Source organism: Nerophis ophidion, linkage group LG12 (genome assembly GCF_033978795.1).
Source record: "Nerophis ophidion isolate RoL-2023_Sa linkage group LG12, RoL_Noph_v1.0, whole genome shotgun sequence".
In the NCBI taxonomy this organism is placed as follows: Eukaryota; Metazoa; Chordata; class Actinopteri; order Syngnathiformes; family Syngnathidae; genus Nerophis; species Nerophis ophidion.
The window spans coordinates 61,614,604-61,640,626 of record NC_084622.1 but is presented as its reverse complement, the minus strand read 5'-3'; the positions used below and the strand labels follow the sequence as shown (position 1 = coordinate 61,640,626).

Genomic DNA, 26,023 nt, shown 5'->3' with positions numbered 1-26,023 from the left:
GACAATAATTAGTCATTTTCCTACTCATCTTTAGAGACATGTCTGTTATAAAAGAAGCATGAACACAGTCAACATGTTGGCCAAGAAAGATGACATCTGTTTTGCTTTCATTTAGATAGTGTCACCACAGTTAAACTGGGAAGAAGTAATCAGATTACTGACAACACCGTCAAAAGATAACTTGTTTACCTTATTAATATTAGTAATAATGGATTAAGTCTCATCTTAAAACTCATTTGTATACTCTAGCCTTTAAATAGACCTTTTTAGACCAGTTGATCTGCCGCTTCTTTTCTTTCTCCTATGTCCCCCCCTCCCTTGTGGAGGGGGTCCGGTCCGATGACCATGGATGAAGTACTGACTGTCCAGAGTCGAGACCCAGGATGGACCGCTCGTCGGGACCCAGGATGGACCGCTCGCCTGTATCGGTTGGGGACATCTCTACGCTGCTGATCCGCTTCAGATGGTTTCCTGTGGACGGGACTCTCGCTGCTGTCTTGGAGCCACTATGGATTGAACTTTCACAGTATCATGTTGGACCCGCTCGACATCCATTGCTTTCGGTCCCCTAGAGGGGGGGGGTTGCCCACATCTGAGGTCCTCTCCAAGGTTTCTCATAGTCAGCATTGTCGCTGGCGTCCCACTGAATGTGAATTCTCCCTGCCCACTGGGTGTGAGTTTTCCTTGCCCTTTTGTGGGTTCTTCCGAGGATGTTGTAGTCGTAATGATTTGTGCAGTCCTTTGAGACATTTGTGATTTGGGGCTATATAAATAAACATTGATTGATGATTGATTGATTATATTATTTAGTGCGTTTCTAGACACTCAAATTGCGTTAGAGTGAGAACTGAGAAGGCATCATTCATTCAGTCCACACATTCAGTCAAAATCAGAATCAGACATACCGTATTTCCTTGATGTGCCGCCGGGTATATAATATGCGCCTGCCTAGAATTACTGCCGGGTCAAACACGTTTCGCAAACTAATTAGCGCATGCTTAGCACTAGCGCCGGCTCAGGATTAATGCCGGGTCAAACTCGTTTCGCCAAATAATTAGCATATGCCTACAATTCCCGCCGGGTCAAACTCGTCACGTCACGAGTGACACTTCACCTGTCATCATTTTCAAAATGGAGGAGGTTGATTTCAAAAATTTGAAATTGCATAAAGGGAAGAAGATTAAGAGCTATTCAGTAGGGTTCAAGGTCCAAGCTATTGAATATGCTAAAAAGAACAGTAAGCAGCTATGTTTTATTAATATACCGTAGCTGCGTGTGTCAAATATGAGTCATTAAACGACTCCCGCCTCCTGGTGGTAGAGGGCGCTAGTGATCCTTCTTCCGACTACTCGGCTGAAGAAGAAGTGACAACAAGTAGCAAGAGTGAGCAGCGTGTGTTTATTTTTTCCTCTCGCTTGCACTTTAAACATGGAGGATTACATATCTAAAATAAAACAGTTTTCTAAACTGGACTTTCAATCGAAGCAGGAGGTAATAAAGGAAGATCTCCATCGAGACAGACTTTTAAAACTGAAGAAAGGAAGACTTCTATAAACAAGTTATCGATACTTTTGATCAGAAGGAGCTGCGCATGGACTTCATTTATAAGTAAAGGTAAGACCATAATAACTTTTTTTTATTAAATGTGCTTTTCATGATGTATCCTTACATCACACTCAAATTTTTAAGCGCAGACCTAAATTTACCGCATGCCTTTGGTAAGTGCCGGAGTGAGAAGAGGTTTTACATTAATTAGCGCCCCGGCGGCAATTCAAGGAAATACGGCACTTTATTAATCCCCAAGGGGAAGTTAAAACTTTCAGCAATATGGTAAGCTACATTTAATAATAATAATAATAATAATAAGTAGATGAGGCAATTGTTCAAGGAATTGTGTGTGAATGCAGACAATTCTCACAAGACCACAACTCTTCTTCTCTCACCTTCCCAAAGTAATAATCTTGTCAATAATCACTGAACTCATCAAAAAAATAAGGCATATTATATCAACAATGACTTTTTTTCCAGATGGCGCCCCCCCCCGTGACTGACGTCTTTGCGTCGTCCTCCTGACAACATTTACGTTTTTTATTTATTATGCAAACCCCGTTTCCATATGAGTTGGGAAATTGTGTTAGATGTAAATATAAACGGAATACAATGATTTGCAAATCCTTTTCAACCCATATTCAGTTGAATGCACTAAAAAAAGACAAAACATTTGATGTTCGAACTCATAAACTTTTTTTTTTTGTTGCAAATAATAATTAACTTAGAATTTCATGGCTGCAACACGTGCCAAAGTAGTTGGGAAAGGGCATGTTCACCACTGTGTTACATCACATTTTCTTTGAACAACACTCAATAAACGTTTGGGAACTGAGGAAACTAATTGTTGAAGCTTTGAAAGTGGAATTCTTTCCCATTCTAGTTTTATGTAGAGCTTCAGTCCTTCAATAGTCCGGTGTCTTCCATCCATCCATTTTCCACCGCTTATTCCCTTTTGGGGTCGCTGGCGCCCATCTCAGCCACAATCGGGCAGAAGGCGGGGTACACCCCGGACAAGTCTCCACCTCATCGCAGGGCCAACACAGATAGACAGACAACATTCACACACTAGGGCCAATTTAGTGTTGCCAATCAACCTATCCCCAGGTGCATGTCTTTGGAGGTGGGAGGAAGCCGGAGTACCCGGAGGGAACCCACGCATTCACGGGGAGAACATGCAAACTCCACACAGAAAGATCCCGAGCCTGGGATTGAACCCAAGACTACAGGACCTTCGTATTGTGAGGCAGACGCACTAACCCCTCTGCCACCGTGAAGCCCAGTCCGGTGTCTTGTTGTCGTATTTTACACTTCATAATGCGCCACACATTTTCCATGGGAGACATGTCTGGACTGCAGGCAGGCCAGTCGAGTACCTGCACTCTTTTACTACAAAGCCACGCTGTTGTAACACGTGGCTTGGCATTGTTTTGCTGAAATAAGCAGGGGCGTCCATGATAACGTTGCTTTGATGACAACATATGTTGCTCCAAAACCTGTATGGACCATTCAGCATTAATGGTGCCTTCACAGATGTGTAAGTTACCCATGCCTTGGGCACTAATACACCCCCATACCATCACAGATGCTGGTTTTTCAACTTTGCGCCTATATCAATCCGGACGGTTATTTTCCTTTTTGTTCCTGAGTACACCACATCCACAGTTTCCAAATATAATTTGAAATGAGGACTCGTCAGACCACAGAACACTTTTCCACTTTGCATCAGTCCATCTTTGATGAGCTCGGGCCCAGCCAAGCCGGCGGTGTTTCAGGGTGTTGTTGGTAAATGGGTTTGGCTTTGCATAGTAGAGTTTTAACTTGCACTTACAGATGTAGCGACCAACTGTAGTTACTGACTGTGGTTTTATGAAGTGTTCCTGAGCCCCTGTGGTGATATCCTTTACGCACTGATGTCAGTTTTTGATGCAGTACCGCCTAAGGCAGGGGTAGGGAACCTATGGCTCTAGAGCCAGATGTGGCTCTTTTGATGACTGCACCTGGCTCTCAGATAAATCTTAGCTGACATTGCTAAACACGGTAAGTAATGAATAATTCTGCCGGTAATCACAGTGTCAAAAATAACGTTCAAAATATAAAAGATTTTCATGCATTTTAATCCATCCATCCGGTTTCTACCGCACCTGTTCAAGAAGTCGCATTAATGGTAAGAAGTATTTTATTTATTGTTGGTTAGCTTCAGAATAACAATGTTATTAAAAATAATAAGAGACTTATTATACTCAAAAAAATGTTGGACTTACTTAAAAATGAATGCATCATCATCATTTATTGTTATTCCTTTCATTAAAATGCATATATACAAGCCACGTACAATTGACACTTTCATTGTTTTTTTTGTTTCTTATACATTTCCATGATCAGAAAGGAGCAGATGGAAGAATAATAGTCTTATATTTATCTGCCCCCTTTTTAACACCAATTATTTTCTATGACTTTATAACTGTTCGCTCCAACAACACCCGAACTCCAACATACTTTTCAATTTTCCTTTAAGCACTTTCACAATGACACGTCCAATCAAATCAAAATTCAGTTTGATATAATTCAAGTTTTCTCTTTTTATAACTCTTTTTAAAAACAAAGGTATTCTCACAGCTTTTTAAGTCTTTGTTTAGAGAATATCATGCTTTCACACCAACAACAGACAAGCACTTTTGTTTCAAATTTGTTGGCACTCTTGGATGTTTAAAGTCATACGGCCTTCTGTGGTTCTCATCTTCAGATGTGAACACAAATAACTTTTGTATGTCCTTCGGAAGAACTTTATTTCTCGCTTTGAACAGCATTAATAGACTATTCAATTCTACAATGTCTTTTAGTTTTAGTAATTGTGACCTAATGAAGTGGTTTTGTGTGGTCGCTATATCGTACTTTAAAAATGATACAAATTGCTCTTTTCTGTGAAATAAAGGCATTATGTTGCTATGATATGTATTTCCCAATATTTCTGCACAATAATTGAAATAAGATAGAATAATAGTTGTATTCAGTCTTAAAAAAAATATTATATGGCTCTCACGGAAATACTTTTTAAAATATTTGGCTTGTATGGCTCTCTCAGCTAAAAAGGTTCCCGACCCCTGGCCTAAGGGATCAAAAGTCCGTAATATCATCGCTTATGTGCAGTGATTTCCCCAGATTCTCTGAACCTTTTGATGATTTTACGGACCGTAGATGGTAAAACCCTAAATTCCTTGCAATAGCTCAGGGGTGCCCACACTTTTTCTGCAGGCGAGCTACTTTTCAATTGACCAACTCGAGGGGATCTACCTCATTTATATATATCATTTATATTTATTTATTTATGAAAGAGACATTTTTGTAAACAAGTTAAATGTGTTTAATGATAATACAAGCATGTGTAACACATATAGATGTCTTTCTTTCACAAAGACAAGAATATAAGTTGGTGTATTACCTGATTCTGATGACTTGCATTGATTGGAATCAGACAGTAATGATGATAACGCCCACATTTTCAAATGGAGGAGAAAAAAAGTTGTCCTTTCTGTACAATACCACATGAAAGTGGTTGGTTTTTGGCATCTAATTCATCCAGCTTCCATACACTTTACAAGAAAAACATTGGCGGCAAATTCCGTAGCTTGCTTGATTGACATTCACGGCACCCGAGGGTCTTGTGAGATGACGCTGGCTGCTGCCAGTTCATTATTATGAAAAAATGACAGAGAGGAAGGCGAGAAACACTTTTTATTTCAACAGACTCTCGCGCCGTCCCTTCCGTCAAAACTCTAAAGGCCGACTGCACATTTCCTATCTTCACAATAAAAGCCCTGCTTCATGCTGCCTGCGCTAACAAAATAAGAGTCTCAGAAAGCTGGCGTGCACAAGTGATGTGCACGCCAGCTTTCTGAGGGATCGCTTGTGCACCCCAGTTTTCCGAGACTCTGTATTTAGTTAGCGCAGGCAGCATGAAGCAGGGGTCGCGGGGGGCGCTGGCGCCTATCTCAGCTACAATCGGGCGGAAGGCGGGGTACACCCTGGACAAGTCGCCACCTCATCGCAGGGCCAACACAGATAGACAGACAACATTCACACACTAGGGCCAATTTAGTGTTGCCAATCAACCTATCCCCAGGTGCATGTCTTTGGAGGTGGGAGGGGCCTATCCCCAGGTGCATGTCTTTGGAAGTGGGAGGAAGCCGGAGTACCCGGAGGGAACCCACGCATTCACGGGGAGAACATGCAAACTCCACACTGGGATTTGAACCCAGGACTGCAGGACCTTCGTATTGTGAGGCAGACGCACTAACCCCTCTGCCTAAATTTCTTGCAATTGCACTTTGAGAAACGTTGTTCTTAAACTGTTTGACTATTTGCTCACGCAGTTGTGGACAAAGGGGTGTACCTCGCCCCATCCTTTCTTGTGAAAGACTGGGAAGCTGTTTTTATAGCCAATCATGGCACCCACCTGTTCCCAATTAGCCTGCACACCTGTGGGATGTTCCAAATAAGTGTTTGATGAGCATTCCTCAACTTTATCAGTATTTATTGCCACCTTTCCCAACTTCTTTGTCATGTGTTGCTGGCATCAATTTCTAAAGTTAATGATTATTTGCAAAAAAAAAATGTTTTTAATGAGTTTGAACATCAAATATGTTGTCTTTGTAGCATATTCAACTGAATATGGGTTGAAAAGGATTTGCAAATCATTGTATTCTGTTTATATTTACATCTAACACAATTTCCCAACTCATATGGAAACAGGGTTTGTATATACTGTAAAAAATAAATAAAAAACCTGAAAATATTCAATAAAATTGTGGCGACTGAGGTAGCAACTACAGTACAATCCAAAGATTTGGTTTTGTAAAACGTACGTAAAAAAAGAGACAATTATCTAGGTTTTATGTATACTTATTTGTATTTGTCAGCTTCAAACACTGATGACAAGAAGCAAGGAATTAAACAGAGACAGAATTCAATTTAGCTGATAGAGGAGAGCATGTCCACCTGTACTTTTGTACAATGTCGCTCCACACTTTGCCGGAATGAGGAGAGCGTGTCCACCTGTACTTTTGTACAATGTCGCTCCACACTTTGCTGGAATGAGGAGAGCGTGTCCACCTGTACTTTTGTACAATGTCGCTCCACACTTTGCCGGAATGAGGAGAGCGTGTCCACCTGTACTTTTGTACAATGTCGCTCCACACTTTGCCGGATTGAGGAGAGCGTGTCCACCTGTACTTTTGTACAATGTCGCTCCACACTTTGCCGGAATGAGGAGAGCGTGTCCACCTGTACTTTTGTACAATGTCGCTCCACACTTTGCCGGAATGAGGAGAGCGTGTCCACCTGTACTTTTGTACAATGTCGCTCCTCACTTTGCCGGAATGAGGAGAGCGTGTCCACCTGTACTTTTGTACAATGTCGCTCCACACTTTGCCGGAATGAGGAGAGCGTGTCCACCTGTACTTTTGTACAATGTCGCTCCACACTTTGCCGGAATGAGGAGAGCGTGTCCACCTGTACTTTTGTACAATGTCGCTCCACACTTTGCCGGAATGAGGAGAGCGTGTCCACCTGTACTTTTGTACAATGTCGCTCCACACTTTGCCGGAATGAGGAGAGCGTGTCCACCTGTACTTTTGTACAATGTCGCTCCACACTTTGCCGGAATGAGGAGAGCGTGTCCACCTGTACTTTTGTACAATGTCGCTCCACACTTTGCCGGAATGAGGAGAGCGTGTCCACCTGTACTTTTGTACAATGTCGCTCCACACTTTGCCGGAATGAGGAGAGCGTGTCCACCTGTACTTTTGTACAATGTCGCTCCACACTTTGCCGGAATGAGGAGAGCGTGTCCACCTGTACTTTTGTACAATGTCGCTCCACACTTTGCCGGAATGAGGAGAGCGTGTCCACCTGTACTTTTGTACAATGTCGCTCCACACTTTGCCGGAATGAGGAGAGCGTGTCCACCTGTACTTTTGTACAATGTACAATCTTCTAGAGTCACCTGCGTGACAAACTATAGAACACTGCTTCTCTAATGGGGTACTTGAAGCTATGCCAAGGGTGGCATCTTCTTGAGTCACCTGCGTGACAAACTATAGAAGACTGCTTCTCTAATGGGGTACTTGAAGCTATGCCAAGGGTGGCATCTTCTTTAGTCACCTGCGTGACAAACTATAGAACACTGCTTCTCTAATGGGGTACTTGAAGCTATGCCAAGGGTGGCATCTTCTTGAGTCACCTGCGTGACAAACTATAGAACACTGCTTCTCTAATGGGGTACTTGAAGCTATGCCAAGGGTGGCATCTTATAGAGTCACCTGCGTGACAAACTATAGAACACTGCTTCTCTAATGGGGTACTTGAAGCTATGCCAAGGGTGGCATCTTCTTGAGTCACCTCTGTGACAAACTATAGAACACTGCTTCTCTAATGGGGTACTTGAAGCTATGCCAAGGGTGGCATCTTCTTGAGTCACCTGCGTGACAAACTATAGAAGACTGCTTCTCTAATGGGGTACTTGAAGCTATGCCAAGGGTGGCATCTTCTTGAGTCACCTCTGTGACAAACTATAGAAGACTGCTTCTCTAATGGGGTACTTGAAGCTATGCCAAGGGTGGCATCTTCTAGAGTCACCTGCGTGACAAACTATAGAACACTGCTTCTCTAATGGGGTACTTGAAGCTATGCCAAGGGTGGCATCTTATAGAGTCACCTGCGTGACAAACTATAGAACACTGCTTCTCTAATGGGGTACTTGAAGCTATGCCAAGGGTGGCATCTTCTTGAGTCACCTGCGTGACAAACTATAGAACACTGCTTCTCTAATGGGGTACTTGAAGCTATGCCAAGGGTGGCATCTTCTAGAGTCACCTGCGTGACAAACTATAGAACACTGCTTCTCTAATGGGGTACTTGAAGCTATGCCAAGGGTGGCATCTTCTTGAGTCACCTGCGTGACAAACTATAGAACACTGCTTCTCTAATGGGGTACTTGAAGCTATGCCAAGGGTGGCATCTTCTTGAGTCACCTGCGTGACAAACTATAGAACACTGCTTCTCTAATGGGGTACTTGAAGCTATGCCAAGGGTGGCATCTTCTAGAGTCACCTCTGTGACAAACTATAGAACACTGCTTCTCTAATGGGGTACTTGAAGCTATGCCAAGGGTGGCATCTTATAGAGTCACCTGCGTGACAAACTATAGAACACTGCTTCTCTAATGGGGTACTTGAAGCTATGCCAAGGGTGGCATCTTCTAGAGTCACCTGCGTGACAAACTATAGAACACTGCTTCTCTAATGGGGTACTTGAAGCTATGCCAAGGGTGGCATCTTCTAGAGTCACCTCTGTGACAAACTATAGAAGACTGCTTCTCTAATGGGGTACTTGAAGCTATGCCAAGGGTGGCATCTTCTTGAGTCACCTGCGTGACAAACTATAGAACACTGCTTCTCTAATGGGGTACTTGAAGCTATGCCAAGGGTGGCATCTTCTTGAGTCACCTCTGTGACAAACTATAGAACACTGCTTCTCTAATGGGGTACTTGAAGCTATGCCAAGGGTGGCATCTTCTTGAGTCACCTGCGTGACAAACTATAGAACACTGCTTCTCTAATGGGGTACTTGAAGCTATGCCAAGGGTGGCATCTTCTTGAGTCACCTGCGTGACAAACTATAGAACACTGCTTCTCTAATGGGGTACTTGAAGCTATGCCAAGGGTGGCATCTTCTTGAGTCACCTGCGTGACAAACTATAGAACACTGCTTCTCTAATGGGGTACTTGAAGCTATGCCAAGGGTGGCATCTTCTTGAGTCACCTGCGTGACAAACTATAGAACACTGCTTCTCTAATGGGGTACTTGAAGCTATGCCAAGGGTGGCATCTTCTTGAGTCACCTGCGTGACAAACTATAGAACACTGCTTCTCTAATGGGGTACTTGAAGCTATGCCAAGGGTGGCATCTTCTTGAGTCACCTCTGTGACAAACTATAGAAGACTGCTTCTCTAATGGGGTACTTGAAGCTATGCCAAGGGTGGCATCTTCTTGAGTCACCTGCGTGACAAACTATAGAACACTGCTTCTCTAATGGGGTACTTGAAGCTATGCCAAGGGTGGCATCTTATAGAGTCACCTCTGTGACAAACCATAGAACACTGCTTCTCTAATGGGGTACTTGAAGCTATGCCAAGGGTGGCATCTTCTTGAGTCACCTGCGTGACAAACCATAGAACACTGCTTCTCTAATGGGGTACTTGAAGCTATGCCAAGGGTGGCATCTTCTTGAGTCACCTGCGTGACAAACTATAGAACACTGCTTCTCTAATGGGGTACTTGAAGCTATGCCAAGGGTGGCATCTTCTTGAGTCACCTGCGTGACAAACTATAGAACACTGCTTCTCTAATGGGGTACTTGAAGCTATGCCAAGGGTGGCATCTTATAGAGTCACCTGCGTGACAAACTATAGAACACTGCTTCTCTAATGGGGTACTTGAAGCTATGCCAAGGGTGGCATCTTCTTGAGTCACCTCTGTGACAAACTATAGAACACTGCTTCTCTAATGGGGTACTTGAAGCTATGCCAAGGGTGGCATCTTCTAGAGTCACCTGCGTGACAAACTATAGAACACTGCTTCTCTAATGGGGTACTTGAAGCTATGCCAAGGGTGGCATCTTCTTGAGTCACCTGCGTGACAAACTATAGAAGACTGCTTCTCTAATGGGGTACTTGAAGCTATGCCAAGGGTGGCATCTTATAGAGTCACCTCTGTGACAAACTATAGAAGACTGCTTCTCTAATGGGGTACTTGAAGCTATGCCAAGGGTGGCATCTTCTTGAGTCACCTGCGTGACAAACTATAGAAGACTGCTTCTCTAATGGGGTACTTGAAGCTATGCCAAGGGTGGCATCTTATAGAGTCACCTGCGTGACAAACTATAGAACACTGCTTCTCTAATGGGGTACTTGAAGCTATGCCAAGGGTGGCATCTTCTTGAGTCACCTGCGTGACAAACTATAGAAGACTGCTTCTCTAATGGGGTACTTGAAGCTATGCCAAGGGTGGCATCTTATAGAGTCACCTGCGTGACAAACTATAGAACACTGCTTCTCTAATGGGGTACTTGAAGCTATGCCAAGGGTGGCATCTTCTTGAGTCACCTGCGTGACAAACTATAGAACACTGCTTCTCTAATGGGGTACTTGAAGCTATGCCAAGGGTGGCATCTTCTAGAGTCACCTGCGTGACAAACCATAGAACACTGCTTCTCTAATGGGGTACTTGAAGCTATGCCAAGGGTGGCATCTTCTTGAGTCACCTGCGTGACAAACTATAGAACACTGCTTCTCTAATGGGGTACTTGAAGCTATGCCAAGGGTGGCATCTTCTAGAGTCACCTGCGTGACAAACTATAGAACACTGCTTCTCTAATGGGGTACTTGAAGCTATGCCAAGGGTGGCATCTTCTTGAGTCACCTGCGTGACAAACTATAGAACACTGCTTCTCTAATGGGGTACTTGAAGCTATGCCAAGGGTGGCATCTTCTAGAGTCACCTGCGTGACAAACTATAGAACACTGCTTCTCTAATGGGGTACTTGAAGCTATGCCAAGGGTGGCATCTTCTTGAGTCACCTGCGTGACAAACTATAGAACACTGCTTCTCTAATGGGGTACTTGAAGCTATGCCAAGGGTGGCATCTTCTTGAGTCACCTGCGTGACAAACTATAGAACACTGCTTCTCTAATGGGGTACTTGAAGCTATGCCAAGGGTGGCATCTTCTAGAGTCACCTGCGTGACAAACTATAGAACACTGCTTCTCTAATGGGGTACTTGAAGCTGTGCCAAGGGTGGCATCTTCTAGAGTCACCTGCGTGACAAACTATAGAACACTGCTTCTCTAATGGGGTACTTGAAGCTATGCCAAGGGTGGCATCTTCTTGAGTCACCTGCGTGACAAACTATAGAACACTGCTTCTCTAATGGGGTACTTGAAGCTATGCCAAGGGTGGCATCTTCTAGAGTCACCTGCGTGACAAACTATAGAACACTGCTTCTCTAATGGGGTACTTGAAGCTATGCCAAGGGTGGCATCTTCTTGAGTCACCTGCGTGACAAACTATAGAACACTGCTTCTCTAATGGGGTACTTGAAGCTATGCCAAGGGTGGCATCTTCTTGAGTCACCTGCGTGACAAACTATAGAACACTGCTTCTCTAATGGGGTACTTGAAGCTATGCCAAGGGTGGCATCTTCTAGAGTCACCTGCGTGACAAACTATAGAACACTGCTTCTCTAATGGGGTACTTGAAGCTGTGCCAAGGGTGGCATCTTCTAGAGTCACCTGCGTGACAAACTATAGAACACTGCTTCTCTAATGGGGTACTTGAAGCTATGCCAAGGGTGGCATCTTCTTGAGTCACCTGCGTGACAAACTATAGAACACTGCTTCTCTAATGGGGTACTTGAAGCTATGCCAAGGGTGGCATCTTCTTGAGTCACCTGCGTGACAAACTATAGAACACTGCTTCTCTAATGGGGTACTTGAAGCTATGCCAAGGGTGGCATCTTCTAGAGTCACCTGCGTGACAAACTATAGAACACTGCTTCTCTAATGGGGTACTTGAAGCTATGCCAAGGGGTGCGGGAGAATTGGAAAAATATTCTAAAAATTACAACACTTCAAAAATCCTTTATAAATATATTTATTGAATAATACTTCAACAAAATATGAATGTAAGTTCATAAAGTGTGAAAAGAAATACAACAATGCAATATTCAGTGTTGACAGCTAGATTTTTTGTGGACATGTTCCATAAATATTGATGTTAAAGATTAATTTTTTTGTGAAGAAATGTTTAGAAGTAAGTTGATGAATCCAGATGGATCTCTATTACAATCCCCAAAGAGGGCACTTTAAGTTGATGATTACTTCTATGTGGAGAAATATGCATTTAGAATTTTAACAAGTTTTTAGTTATGTTTGTCTTTTTTCCAAATAGTTGAAGAAAGACCACTACAAATGAGCAATATTTTGCACTGTTATACAATTTAATAAATCATAAAGTGATGACATAGTGCTGTATTTTACTGCTTTATCTCTTTTTTCCAACAAAAATGCTTTGCTGTGATTAGGGGGTACTTGAATTAAAAACATGTTGACATCCCAGAAAAAAGGTTGAGAAGCACTGATTTAAAGAACATGGATGAACTTGAAGGTCCAATTCTAAAGCTGGCTCCAGAATATCAGTTGATGCAGAAAAAGCAGAGCAAGAGTCCTATAAAAATGTATTTATTTTCAAGGAGACCACTGAATAACACTGAATTACAACAGGATTGATCATCCAATAGTCCATAAAAGGTGGAACTCCTAAAAGATCCCACAGCAAATGTCGGTGCTTTGCGCTCTTTTGTTTTGTCTTGTCATTCCTGCTGAAAGTTGAGGCGACTAGAAAAGTGAGAGACAAGATCTTACAAAAGTGCAGATGTCAGAGTGCAAATACAAATCTCCAAAATGATGGCTTGGCCATCATGGCTTTGTATTCACTTAAGTCTATTCTAGTTTACATCAAACCTGTTCTTTTTACACTTTGTCCTCTTTTTTTTGGAACGCCACCTTGTAGAAATGTGCATGGATCTACACTTTGTCCTCTTTTTTTTGGAACGCCACCTTGTAGAAATGTGCATGGAACTACACTTTGTCCTCTGATTTTTGGAACGCCACCTTGTAGAAATGTGCATGGAACTACACTTTGTCCTCCTTTTATTGGAACGCCACCTTGTAGAAATGTGCATGGAACTACACTTTGTCCTCTTTTTTTTGGAACGCCACCTTGTAGAAATGTGCATGGAACTACACTTTGTCCTCTTTTTATTGGAACGCCACCTTGTAGAAATGTGCATGGAACTACACTTTGTCCTCTTTTTATTGGAACGCCACCTTGTAGAAATGTGCATGGAACTACACTTTGTCCTCTGTTTTTTGGAACGCCACCTTGTAGAAATGTGCATGGAACTACACTTTGTCCTCTTTTTATTGGAACGCCGCCTTGTAGAAATGTGCATGGAACTACACTTTGTCCTCTTTTTATTGGAACGCCACCTTGTAGAAATGTGCATGGAACTACACTTTGTCCTCTTTTTATTGGAACGCCGCCTTGTAGAAATGTGCATGGAACTACACTTTGTCCTCTTTTTATTGGAACGCCACCTTGTAGAAATGTGCATGGAACTACACTTTGTCCTCTTTTTATTGGAACGCCACCTTGTAGAAATGTGCATGGAACGGAGGAAAGCAAACAAAACACCAACATATTTCCTTAAAAAAAAAAAAAAAAAAAAATCCTTACTAAAATCCAAAAATAAAAAGGACTTAAAAATGTTAAAAAGGCAAAAACAATCTGTACATATATTTACAAGAGAAGAGCCAGAAATAAGTGTAGTCCAGGTTGGACTGGCCATCCTGGGACCAGGTCTACAGAATCACATTCAGTTTGTTGTTGGAGTGGCAGAACAAACATCCTCAATCAAGTCCTGCATCAAAACACTTTTTCTTAGTCTGAGTATTAAAAGTGTCATCCATTGAAGACATCCTCGTGTTTCCATGGCGATCTGCACGCGCTCAGTCTGACGGCAGGAGGTCGTGCAGACGAAAGCGCTCTCTGATGTGCGGCCTGACGTCTTCCCTCTAGTGGACACAAGGACAACTACAAGTAAGCACGCTGATACCAACTCACCACTTCAGAGTACTTGGACATAGGAGCGGTCTAGTGATAGTCCCCTGACTTGAGAGTACTTGGACATAGGAGCGGTCTAGTGATAGTCCCCCGACTTCAGAGTACTTTGACATAAAAGCGGTCTAGTGATAGTCCCCCGACTTCAGAGTACTTGGACATAGGAGCGGTCTAGTGATAGTCCCCCAACTTCAGAGTACTTTGACATAAAAGCGGTCTAGTGATAGTCCCCCGACTTCAGAGTACTTGGACATAGGAGCGGTCTAGTGATAGTCCCCTGACTTGAGAGTACTTGGACATAGGAGCGGTCTAGTGATAGTCCCCCGACTTCAGAGTACTTTGACATAAAAGCGGTCTAGTGATAGTCCCCCGACTTCAGAGTACTTGGACATAGGAGCGGTCTAGTGATAGTCCCCCAACTTCAGAGTACTTTGACATAAAAGCGGTCTAGTGATAGTCCCCCGACTTCAGAGTACTTGGACATAGGAGCGGTCTAGTGATAGTCCCCTGACTTGAGAGTACTTGGACATAGGAGCGGTCTAGTGATAGTCCCCCGACTTCAGAGTACTTTGACATAAAAGCGGTCTAGTGATAGTCCCCCGACTTCAGAGTACTTGGACATAGGAGCGGTCTAGTGATAGTCCCCCAACTTCAGAGTACTTTGACATAAAAGCGGTCTAGTGATAGTCCCCCGACTTCAGAGTACTTGGACATAGGAGCGGTCTAGTGATAGTCCCCTGACTTGAGAGTACTTGGACATAGGAGCGGTCTAGTGATAGTCCCCCGACTTCAGAGTACTTTGACATAAAAGCGGTCTAGTGATAGTCCCCCGACTTCAGAGTACTTGGACATAGGAGCGGTCTAGTGATAGTCCCCCAACTTCAGAGTACTTTGACATAAAAGCGGTCTAGTGATAGTCCCCCGACTTCAGAGTACTTGGACATAGGAGCGGTCTAGTGATAGTCCCCCGACTTCAGAGTACTTGGACATAGGAGCGGTCTAGTGATAGTCCCCCGACTTCAGAGTACTTGGACATAGGAGCGGTCTAGTGATAGTCCCCCGACTTCAGAGTACTTGGACATAGGAGCGGTCTAGTGATAGTCCCCCGACTTCAGAGTACTTGGACATAGGAGCGGTCTAGTGATAGTCCCCTGACTTGAGAGTACTTGGACATAGGAGCGGTCTAGTGATAGTCCCCCGACTTCAGAGTACTTGGACATAGGAGCGGTCTAGTGATAGTCCCCCGACTTCAGAGTACTTGGACATAGGAGCGGTCTTAGTGATAGTCCCCCGACATGGGAACTAAGAGTGAGTGTGAAGGAGAGATAAAACATGACCAAGGTGGTCACACCTCCTACTCACAATCCAGCCTCAGTGGACATTTACCCATGAAACTATGGAGAAGCTGACACTGGAGGTAATACTGTCTTTGTAGCACTACTGAAGTACTACTGTCTTTGTAGCACTACTGAAGTACTACTGTCTTTGTAGCACTACTGAAGTACTACTGTCTTTGTAGCACTACTGAAGTACTACTGTCTTTATAGTATTACTGCACTACTGAAGTACTACTGTCTTTATAGTATTACTGCACTACTGAAGTACTACTGTCTTTATAGTATTACTGCACTACTGAAGTACTACTGTCTTTATAGTATTACTGCACTACTGAAGTACTACTGTCTTTATAGTATTACTGCACTACTGAAGTACTACTGTCTTTATAGTATTACTGCACTACTGAAGTACTACTGTCTTTATAGTATTACTGCACTACTGAAGTACTACTGTCTTTATAGTATTACTGCACTACTGAAGTACTACTGTCTTTATAGTATTACTGCACTACTGAAGTACTACTGTCTTTATAGTATTACTGCACTACTGAAGTACTACTGTCTTTATAGTATTACTGCACTACTGAAGTACTACTGTCTTTATAGTATTACTGCACTACTGAAGTACTACTGTCTTTATAGTATTACTGCACTACTGAAGTACTACTGTCTTTATAGTATTACTGCACTACTGAAGTACTACTGTCTTTATAGTATTACTGCACTACTGAAGTACTACTGTCTTTATAGTATTACTGCACTACTGAAGTACTACTGTCTTTATAGTATTACTGCACTACTGAAGTACTACTGTCTTTATAGTATTACTGCACTACTGAAGTACTACTGTCTTTATAGTATTACTGCACCACTGAAGTACTACTGTCTTTATAGTATTACCGCACCACTGAAGTACTACTGTCTTTATAGTATTACTGCACTACTGAAGTACTACTGTCTTTATAGTATTACTGCACTACTGAAGTACTACTGTCTTTATAGTATTACTGCACTACTGAAGTACTACTGTCTTTATAGTATTACTGCACTACTGAAGTACTACTGTCTTTATAGTATTACTGCAACACTGAAGTACTACTGTCTTTATAGTATTACTGCACCACTGAAGTACTACTGTCTTTATAGTATTACTGCACCACTGAAGTACTACTGTCTTTATAGTATTACTGCACTACTGAAGTACTACTGTCTTTATAGTATTACTGCACTACTGAAGTACTACTGTCTTTATAGTATTACTGCACTACTGAAGTACTACTGTCTTTATAGTATTACTGCACTACTGAAGTACTACTGTCTTTATAGTATTACTGCACTACTGAAGTACTACTGTCTTTATAGTATTACTGCACCACTGAAGTACTACTGTCTTTATAGTATTACTGCACCACTGAAGTACTACTGTCTTTATAGTATTACTGCACCACTGAAGTACTACTGTCTTTATAGTATTACTGCACCACTGAAGTACTACTGTCTTTATAGTATTACTGCACTACTGAAGTACTACTGTCTTTATAGTATTACTGCACTACTGAAGTACTACTGTCTTTATAGTATTACTGCACTACTGAAGTACTACTGTCTTTATAGTATTACTGCACTACTGAAGTACTACTGTCTTTATAGTATTACTGCACTACTGAAGTACTACTGTCTTTGTAGCACTACTGAAGTACTACTGTCTTTATAGTATTACTGCACTACTGAAGTACTACTGTCTTTATAGTATTACTGCACTACTGAAGTACTACTGTCTTTATAGTATTACTGCACTACTGAAGTACTACTGTCTTTATAGTATTACTGCACTACTGAAGTACTACTGTCTTTATAGTATTACTGCACTACTGAAGTACTACTGTCTTTATAGTATTACCGCACCACTGAAGTACTACTGTCTTTATAGTATTACTGCACCACTGAAGTACTACTGTCTTTATAGTATTACTGCACTACTGAAGTACTACTGTCTTTATAGTATTACTGCACTACTGAAGTACTACTGTCTTTATAGTATTACTGCACTACTGAAGTACTACTGTCTTTATAGTATTACTGCACTACTGAAGTACTACTGTCTTTATAGTATTACTGCACTACTGAAGTACTACTGTCTTTATAGTATTACTGCACTACTGAAGTACTACTGTCTTTGTAGCACTACTGAAGTACTACTGTCTTTATAGTATTACTGCACTACTGAAGTACTACAGTCTTTATAGTATTACTGCACTACTGAAGTACTACTGTCTTTATAGTATTACTGCACTACTGAAGTACTACTGTCTTTATAGTATTACTGCACCACTGAAGTACTACTGTCTTTATAGTATTACTGCACCACTGAAGTACTACTGTCTTTATAGTATTACTGCACTACTGAAGTACTACTGTCTTTATAGTATTACTGCACCACTGAAGTACTACTGTCTTTATAGTATTACTGCACCACTGAAGTACTACTGTCTTTATAGTATTACTGCACTACTGAAGTACTACTGTCTTTATAGTATTACTGCACTACTGAAGTACTACTGTCTTTATAGTATTACTGCACTACTGAAGTACTACTGTCTTTGTAGTATTACTGCACTACTGAAGTACTACTCTCTTTATAGTATTACTGCACTACTGAAGTACTACTGTCTTTATAGTATTACTGCACCACTGAAGTACTACTGTCTTTATAGTATTACTGCACCACTGAAGTTCTACTGTCTTTATAGTATTACTGCACTACTGAAGTACTACTGTCTTTATAGTATTACTGCACCACTGAAGTACTACTGTCTTTACAGTATTACTGCACTACTGAAGTACTACTGTCTTTGTAGCACTACTGAAGTACTACTGTCTTTATAGTATTACTGCACTACTGAAGTACTACTGTCTTTATAGTATTACTGCACTACTGAAGTACTACTGTCTTTATAGTATTACTGCACTACTGAAGTACTACTGTCTTTGTAGTATTACTGCACTACTGAAGTACTACTGTCTTTACAGTATTACTGCACCACTGAAGTACTACTGTCTTTATAGTATTACTGCACCACTGAAGTACTACTGTCTTTATAGTATTACTGCACCACTGAGTACTACTGTCTTTATAGTATTACTGCACCACTGAAGTACTACTGTCTTTATAGTATTACTGCACCACTGAAGTACTACTGTCTTTATAGTATTACTGCACCACTGAGTACTACTGTCTTTATAGTATTACTGCACCACTGAAGTACTACTGTCTTTATAGTATTACTGCACCACTGAAGTACTACTGTCTTTATAGTATTACTGCACTACTGAAGTACTACTGTCTTTATAGTATTACTGCACTACTGAAGTACTACTGTCTTTATAGTATTACTGCACTACTGAAGTACTACTGTCTTTATAGTATTACTGCACTACTGAAGTACTACTGTCTTTATAGTATTACTGCACTACTGAAGTACTACTGTCTTTATAGTATTACTGCACTACTGAAGTACTACTGTCTTTATAGTATTACCGCACCACTGAAGTACTACTGTCTTTATAGTATTACCGCACCACTGAAGTACTACTGTCTTTATAGTATTACCGCACCACTGAAGTACTACTGTCTTTATAGTATTACTGCACTACTGAAGTAGTACAGTCTTTATAGTATTACTGCACTACTGAAGTACTACTGTCTTTACAGTACTCCTGCACTACTCCCCTCACCTCCCAGGGTGATGCAGAGAATCATTTGGCCACATGTAGTGCGAGTGTGACAATCATTGCTACTTTCACTTGAAGGTGGTGAGAGTGCAGCTGGACTCTGGCGGTGATGTCATTGATCAGTTTATCACTGAATCCCTAGAAGAAAACCTCCTCCTGTCAGCCAGGAAAGTTGAAACGGGTCATGGATGGGTCTTCCAGCATTCCAATGACCCAAAACATAGTTCCAAGTTCAAGGAGAAGCACATGAAGGTCAGAGCGGTCTAGCCAGTCTCCACACCTCAATGCTATAGAAGATTTGTGGAGGAAGCTGAAGCTTCAAGTTACCAAGCAACAGCCTCGAAACCTTTAAGATTCAGAGAGGAACTGCAAAGAGTGGTCCAACATTATTGCAAAGGTGCTGATGAACTGCTTAGTAGGCCTGGACTCTACTTTTCCAACCAGGCTTTCTCCACCAACTAGGAAGTAATGCTTTAATAGAGGATAAAATACTTATTTCACTCACTGAATTACAAATAATTGAAATGTTTGTGATTTTCTCAGGCTTTTTGAGGGACCAAATAATTATTTACCCCACTCTGTGTCCTCAGGGTTTCTGCAGGAAATCAAATGTAATGCTTTAATGCTTTTTAAAATACTTTAAATACAGATAGTTATATACTGTAGTCAAAAGCTTACAATTGCCTGTGTAGACAAAACTGTTAGCATTTGAATAATGAATGTTGAATAGCTGAAAAGTTTACATGTACTGTGGCCAAATTAAGCACTAATGTAATAACATTTGATTGATAGATGTGATCGATAATATTCCAAGCAACCCTTTCAAATGCAATAATCATTTTTCATACTGTAGTATTTGACCTTTGTAACTGGAAGGTCAATAACATAAGTATCCCAAAAAGGTAAACAAACACTAAAATAGAATCTCTTCTCAAATCATGCTAACTAAAATTTCACTTCATTAATATTGAGCATCTTGGAAGTGCAGTTTTTTTCTTAAAGGGCAACATTATCACAATTTCAAAAGGGTTAAAAACAATAAAAATCAGTTCCCAGTGGCTTGTTGTATTTTTTGAATTTTTTTCAAAATGTTACCGGTCTCGGAATATCCCTAAATAGAGCTTTAAAGTGCCTTATTTTCGACTCTCTGCGAAGACACTGATCATTTCCCTGTGACGTCACACAGTGCTGCCAATGTAAACAAACAATGGGAATACCACAGCAAGATATAGCGACATTAGCTAGGATTCAAACTAGGATTTCAGCGACTTAAGCGATTCAACAGATTACGCATGTATTGAAACAGATGGTTGGAGTATGAAAGTATTGAAGAAGAAACTGAAGCTATTGACGCTATTCATAGCCATAGCATGGCCGAATAGCTGCGTTAGCATCGCCGGTAAAATGTGCGGACCAAACAATCAGGACTTTCGCATCTTTTGACACGGGAGCAACTTAAATCCGTCGATTGGTAAGTGTTTGTTTCGCATTAAATGTGGGTGGATAGAAACGTAATATAGTTGCAAATGCATCTACAGGTTATCCATACATCTCTGTGCCATGTCTGCTGCAGCACCGCCGGTAAATAGCATGTTAGCATCGATTAGCGTAGCATGTTAGCATCGATTAGCTGGCAGTCAACATCAACAAAACTCACATTTGTGATTTCGTTGACTATAGTTGCAAATGCATCTGCGGGTTATCCATACATCTCTGTGCCATGTCTGCTTTAGCACCGCCGGTCAAATGTGGAGACACTCTGGCACATTCAATGGGGGTCTGGCGGCAGACACTTTGGCATCTTCGGGCCAGTGGTGCAACTTGAATCCCTCCCTGTTAGCGTTGTTACACCCTCCGACAACACACCCACCAGGCATAATGTCTCCAAGGTTCCAGAAAATAGTCCAAAAAACCGAGCTGAGACCCGGTGTTTGTAATGTGTTAAAAGTGAAAATGGCGGTGTGTTACCTCGGCGACGTCACATTCTGACGTCATCGCCTTCAGTGCAATAAACAGAAAGGCGTTTAATTCGCCAAAATTCACCCATTTAGAGTTCGGAAATCGGTTAAAAAAATAGATGGTCTTTTTTCTGCACCATCAAGGTATATATTGACGCTTACATAGGTCTGCTGATAATGTTTCCCTTTAACCGTGAAAGAACAGTTGAGTTCCTTTTTAGTTGCCAATGCCATCACAGCCTACTTGCTAGTTCATGCTTGCTGATGGGCTTATGTTACTTATTCAATTTGAGGATGAAATAGTCCCTCCCAGCTTTATCATCATCTTATTAGCTCCTAACTTGTGTTACTTAGCGGTGCTTCTCACTGACCTTGGTGAATTCTGTGTGTGGAAGCTAGCGGCTTACAAAGAAGGTGGATGACTGACAAGAGGCTCACTTTGTTGATTTAAGTCTGCTGTCAAATAAACATGCTCAGGTGCTGAAAGAGATGCACAGAGTGAGAACTCTTGTAACAACTTTGAAAGCCAGAAACAAAGAAATCAAGTTATCAAGTTCATTTTAATTTATTGTTCAGGTAATGTTCTTATTGACCATCGGCCCAGGCCTAGCATAGTATGACATTGTTTAGTGCTTTTTGACATTGTAGTTAATGCCCTTTAGGCCTTAACTGTTGCAGACATCTATCTAATGATGTTTAATGCTTTTTATTGACCCGCAGGAACTCTGGTCCTTCATGTGTTCTGTGTGAGTAACTGAGGACTTCATTTAGGAAGAAGCTCTGACTAACATCAGTCTAGGAACGGAAGTCCTACATAACACCTGACCCACTTTTACAAAACAACTTAGATTTATATCGCGCTTTTCTAAACACTCAAAGCGCTCACAGAGAAGTAGGACTCCACATTCATTCACACCTGCTGGTGGTAAGCTACATCAGTAGCCTCAGCAAAGATGTCGTTGCTACTTTCTGCCTCTGTTACAATGTTCACTTTTTTGAGAAGTCCTAAACAAGTGATTTACTTTAGAGTAATGGCAGTTTTACATTCATTATACCTATGTGAGAGTTATTGCTTTAAGATCTTTACTTTCATTGTCCTCCAGCTTCCTATGTATATGCATGTTAACAATACGCCAATTTTACTGTCAATAAAAAAACAAATGCAGACCCCCAACCCGTTACTCTCAGACCATTGGGGGTTTGAGGATCCCTTTACTATAGGAGATTGTAGGAAATGGAATTATAATAACTATTAATTCTTTGGAGCATTTATGGTACATCATGAATATAAACACCTACCAGTTCCACCAGTTTCTCCAGGAAAGGAACAAGCTTGAGAAGCTCGCTGTCATTTCTATCAACAAACCAACTTTCGATTGGAATCCCATTAGATAGCTGTTTGAAACAGAAAAGGTTGGAATTGAGACATACGCACAAATCCAAACAAGCATTTGTGAGTGGCACTTCCTACCTGATAGGCAAAGGCTTGTGGCGAGTTGTCGATTATTATCGTCTTGGAAAGATCTCGTCCCAAAATGTTGAGGTCTTTTATATAATTTCCTTGCACGCACACACAATGCTCCCGAAAGAGACGGTGTCTAAAGAACACACAAGAAGATCAAATGTATGACAAATATGAAAAGTGTTTGTTTGGGGTAAGACTAGATGAGGGTGGGCAAAGTATGGCCAGTGGGCTCCATATGTTTTAACAAGCGCTGTTAAGTAAGTGAATGATTTATTCATTCATTGTTTAATACCTCACCATCGTTAATTGCTTTGTTGCTCTATTTTGCAAGTTCACAAACTTCTCTAAACCCTTTTTCAAAAAATTGACTGAGACTTTTGGCATGTATATTTTTTGTGATATTGCATCATTTATAAAAGTATATACTGTATTTTCCGGACCATAGGGTGCACCAGATTATAAAGCACACTGCTGATGAATGGTCTATTTTCTATCTTTTTTCATATATAAAGCACACCAGATTCTAGGGCTCATTAAAGGAGTAATGAATATTTTTTTCTAAATGTAAAAGACTTCCTTGTGGTCTACATAACATGTAATGGTGTTTTTTTGGTCAAAATCTTGCATAGAGGATGTTTTACGGATCATCTTCAAGTCGCTTTCTGACAGTCACTTCAGGATGCGCCGTTTTGTGGGCGCTCTTATTTACATGCTTCCACTTCGACAGCGTCTTCTCCCCATCATCTTTGTTGGAGCGGTGTAGCGTGCAAGGACGGGAGGGGAAGAAGTGTCAAAAGACCATACTTGCCAACCCTCCCGGATTTTCCGGGTGACTCCCGAAATTCAGCGCCTCTCCCGAAAACCTCCTGGGACAAATTTTCTCCCGAAAATCTCCCGAATTTCAGACGGAGCTGGAGGCCACGCCCACTCCAGTTCCACGAGAACCTGACTCAATTTTGTGACCCTCTTAAACAGGAATAGAATAGAATGTCTGTTCTGAAACCCAGAGTAAAGAGACGTAACCTCATCACGTCGCCTGGTTATTGACTCCAACCATATATATTACACCGTCGACGAGCAAAATGAAGAAATACGCTTGCAAGTTCCAGAACGATTGGAAACAAGAATTTCAGTTTATCCAGGAGAGTTTGAAGGGGAAGGGGTATGTTGCCTGTACATTTTATAGAAGAGAATTCTCCATTGAACACGGTGAATGGATGTACTCAGCCATGAACGGTCAGTCAGCAAAGCACAAAGCGTCCGCAACGCAGCATCATTCACAACCCAGTATTATGGCTCATCTTGCAAAATGGAGACCCGATGGTGTAACTTATGCTGAGACAAAGATGGCTATGCTGATAGCTGGAAGCAACATCCCCTTCTCATTTGCGGATGTCTACAACAAGACCGTCAAGGATGTTCCCGGATTCGGAGATCGCTCGCCAATATGCAAATGGGAGAACAAAGGTTACTCAAATAGTGAAAGGTAAGTGTTGTTGTTTTTTACTAACCAGCAAGCACAGTACAGTTAGTAGAACAACTGTGTTTTTATTACTGTTTATTTGATAGGTGGCGTCTGAAATTCAAATATTTCTTTTGTTTATATTTAGATAATAAAATATATATAGCTAGAATTCACTTAAAGTCAAGTATGTCATACATATTTATATATCCATCCATCCATCCATCATCTTCCGCTTATCCGAGGTCGGGTCGCGGGGGCAGCAGCCTAAGCAGGGAAGCCCAGACTTCCCTATCTCCAGCCACTTCGTCTAGCTCTTCCCGGGGGATCCCGAGGCGTTCCCAGGCCAGCCGGGAGACATAGTCTTTCCAACGTGTCCTGGGTCTTCCCCGTGGCCTCCTACCAGCTGGACGTGCCCTAAACACATCCCTAGGGAGGCGTTCGGGTGGCATCCTGACCAGATGCCCGAACCACCTCATCTGGCTCCTCTCGATGTGGAGGAGCAGCGGCTTTACGTTGAGCTCCTCCCGGATGGCAGAGCTTCTCACCCTATCTCTAAGGGAAAGCCCCGCCACCCGGCGGAGGAAACTCATTTCGGCCGCTTGTACCCGTGATCTTATCCTTTCGGTCATGACCCAAAGCTCATGACCATAGGTGAGGATGGGAACGTAGATCGACCGGTAAATTGAGAGCTTTGCCTTCCGGCTCAGCTCCTTCTTCACCACAACGGATCGCTACAACGTCCGCATTACTGAAGACGCCGCACCGATCCGCCTGTCGATCTCACGATCCACTCTTCCCCCACTCGTGAACAAGACTCCTAGGTACTTGAACTCCTCCACTTGGGGCAGGGTCTCCTCCCCAACCCGGAGATGGCACTCCACCGTTTTCCGGGCGAGAACCATGGACTCGGACTTGGAGGTGCTGATTCTCATTCCGGTCGCTTCACACTCGGCTGCGAACCGATCCAGTGAGAGCTGAAGATCCCGGCCAGATGAAGCCATCAGGACTACATCATCTGCAAAAAGCAGAGACCTAATCCCGTGGCCACCAAACCGGAACCCCTCAACGCCTTGACTGCGCCTAGAATTTCTGTCCATAAAAGTTATGAACAGAATCGGTGACAAAGGACAGCCTTGGCGGAGTCCAACCTTCACTGGAAACGTGTCCGACTTACTGCCAGCAATGCGGACCAAGCTCTGACACTGATCATACAGGGAGCGGACTGCCACAATAAGACATTCCGATACCCCATACTCTCTGAGCACTCCCCACAGGACTTCCCGAGGGACACGGTCGAATGCCTTCTCCAAGTCTACAAAGCACATGTAGACTGGTTGGGCAAACTCCCATGCACCCTCAAGAACCCTGCCGAGAGTATAGAGCTGGTCCACAGTTCCACGACCAGGACGAAAACCACACTGTTCCTCCTGAATCCGAGGTTCGACTATCCGGCGAAGCCTCCTCTCCAGTACACCTGAATAAACCTTACCGGGAAGGCTGAGGAGTGTGATCCCACGATAGTTGGAACACACCCTCCGGTCCCCCTTCTTAAAGAGAGGGACCACCACCCCGGTCTGCCAATCCAGAGGTACCGCCCCCGATGTCCACGCGATGCTGCAGAGTCTTGTCAACCAAGACAGCCCCACAGCATCCAGAGCCTTAAGGAACTCCGGGCGGATCCCATCCACCCCCGGGGCCTTGCCGCCGAGGAGCTTTTTAACTACCTCAGCGACCTCAGCCCCAGTAATAGGAGAGTCCACTACAGATTCCCCAGGCACCG

General features: G+C 42.4%; 1 protein-coding gene across 1 annotated transcript in view; it reads right to left on the bottom strand.

The window, feature by feature from the left end:
- Positions 1 to 12,829: 12,829 nt before the first annotated feature.
- The window catches only part of LOC133563665 (CTD small phosphatase-like protein 2-A), a 49,021-nt gene continuing 35,827 nt past the window's right edge, over positions 12,830 to 26,023 (bottom strand). The window contains exons 11-13 of the mRNA XM_061917928.1: positions 22,785 to 22,911; positions 22,613 to 22,708; positions 12,830 to 14,240 (exon numbers count right to left, since the gene is read on the bottom strand). Coding sequence (XP_061773912.1) covers positions 14,175 to 14,240; positions 22,613 to 22,708; positions 22,785 to 22,911 — 289 coding nt within the window. The 3' untranslated portion in view covers positions 12,830 to 14,174. The remainder of the gene's footprint in view (positions 14,241 to 22,612; positions 22,709 to 22,784; positions 22,912 to 26,023) is intronic.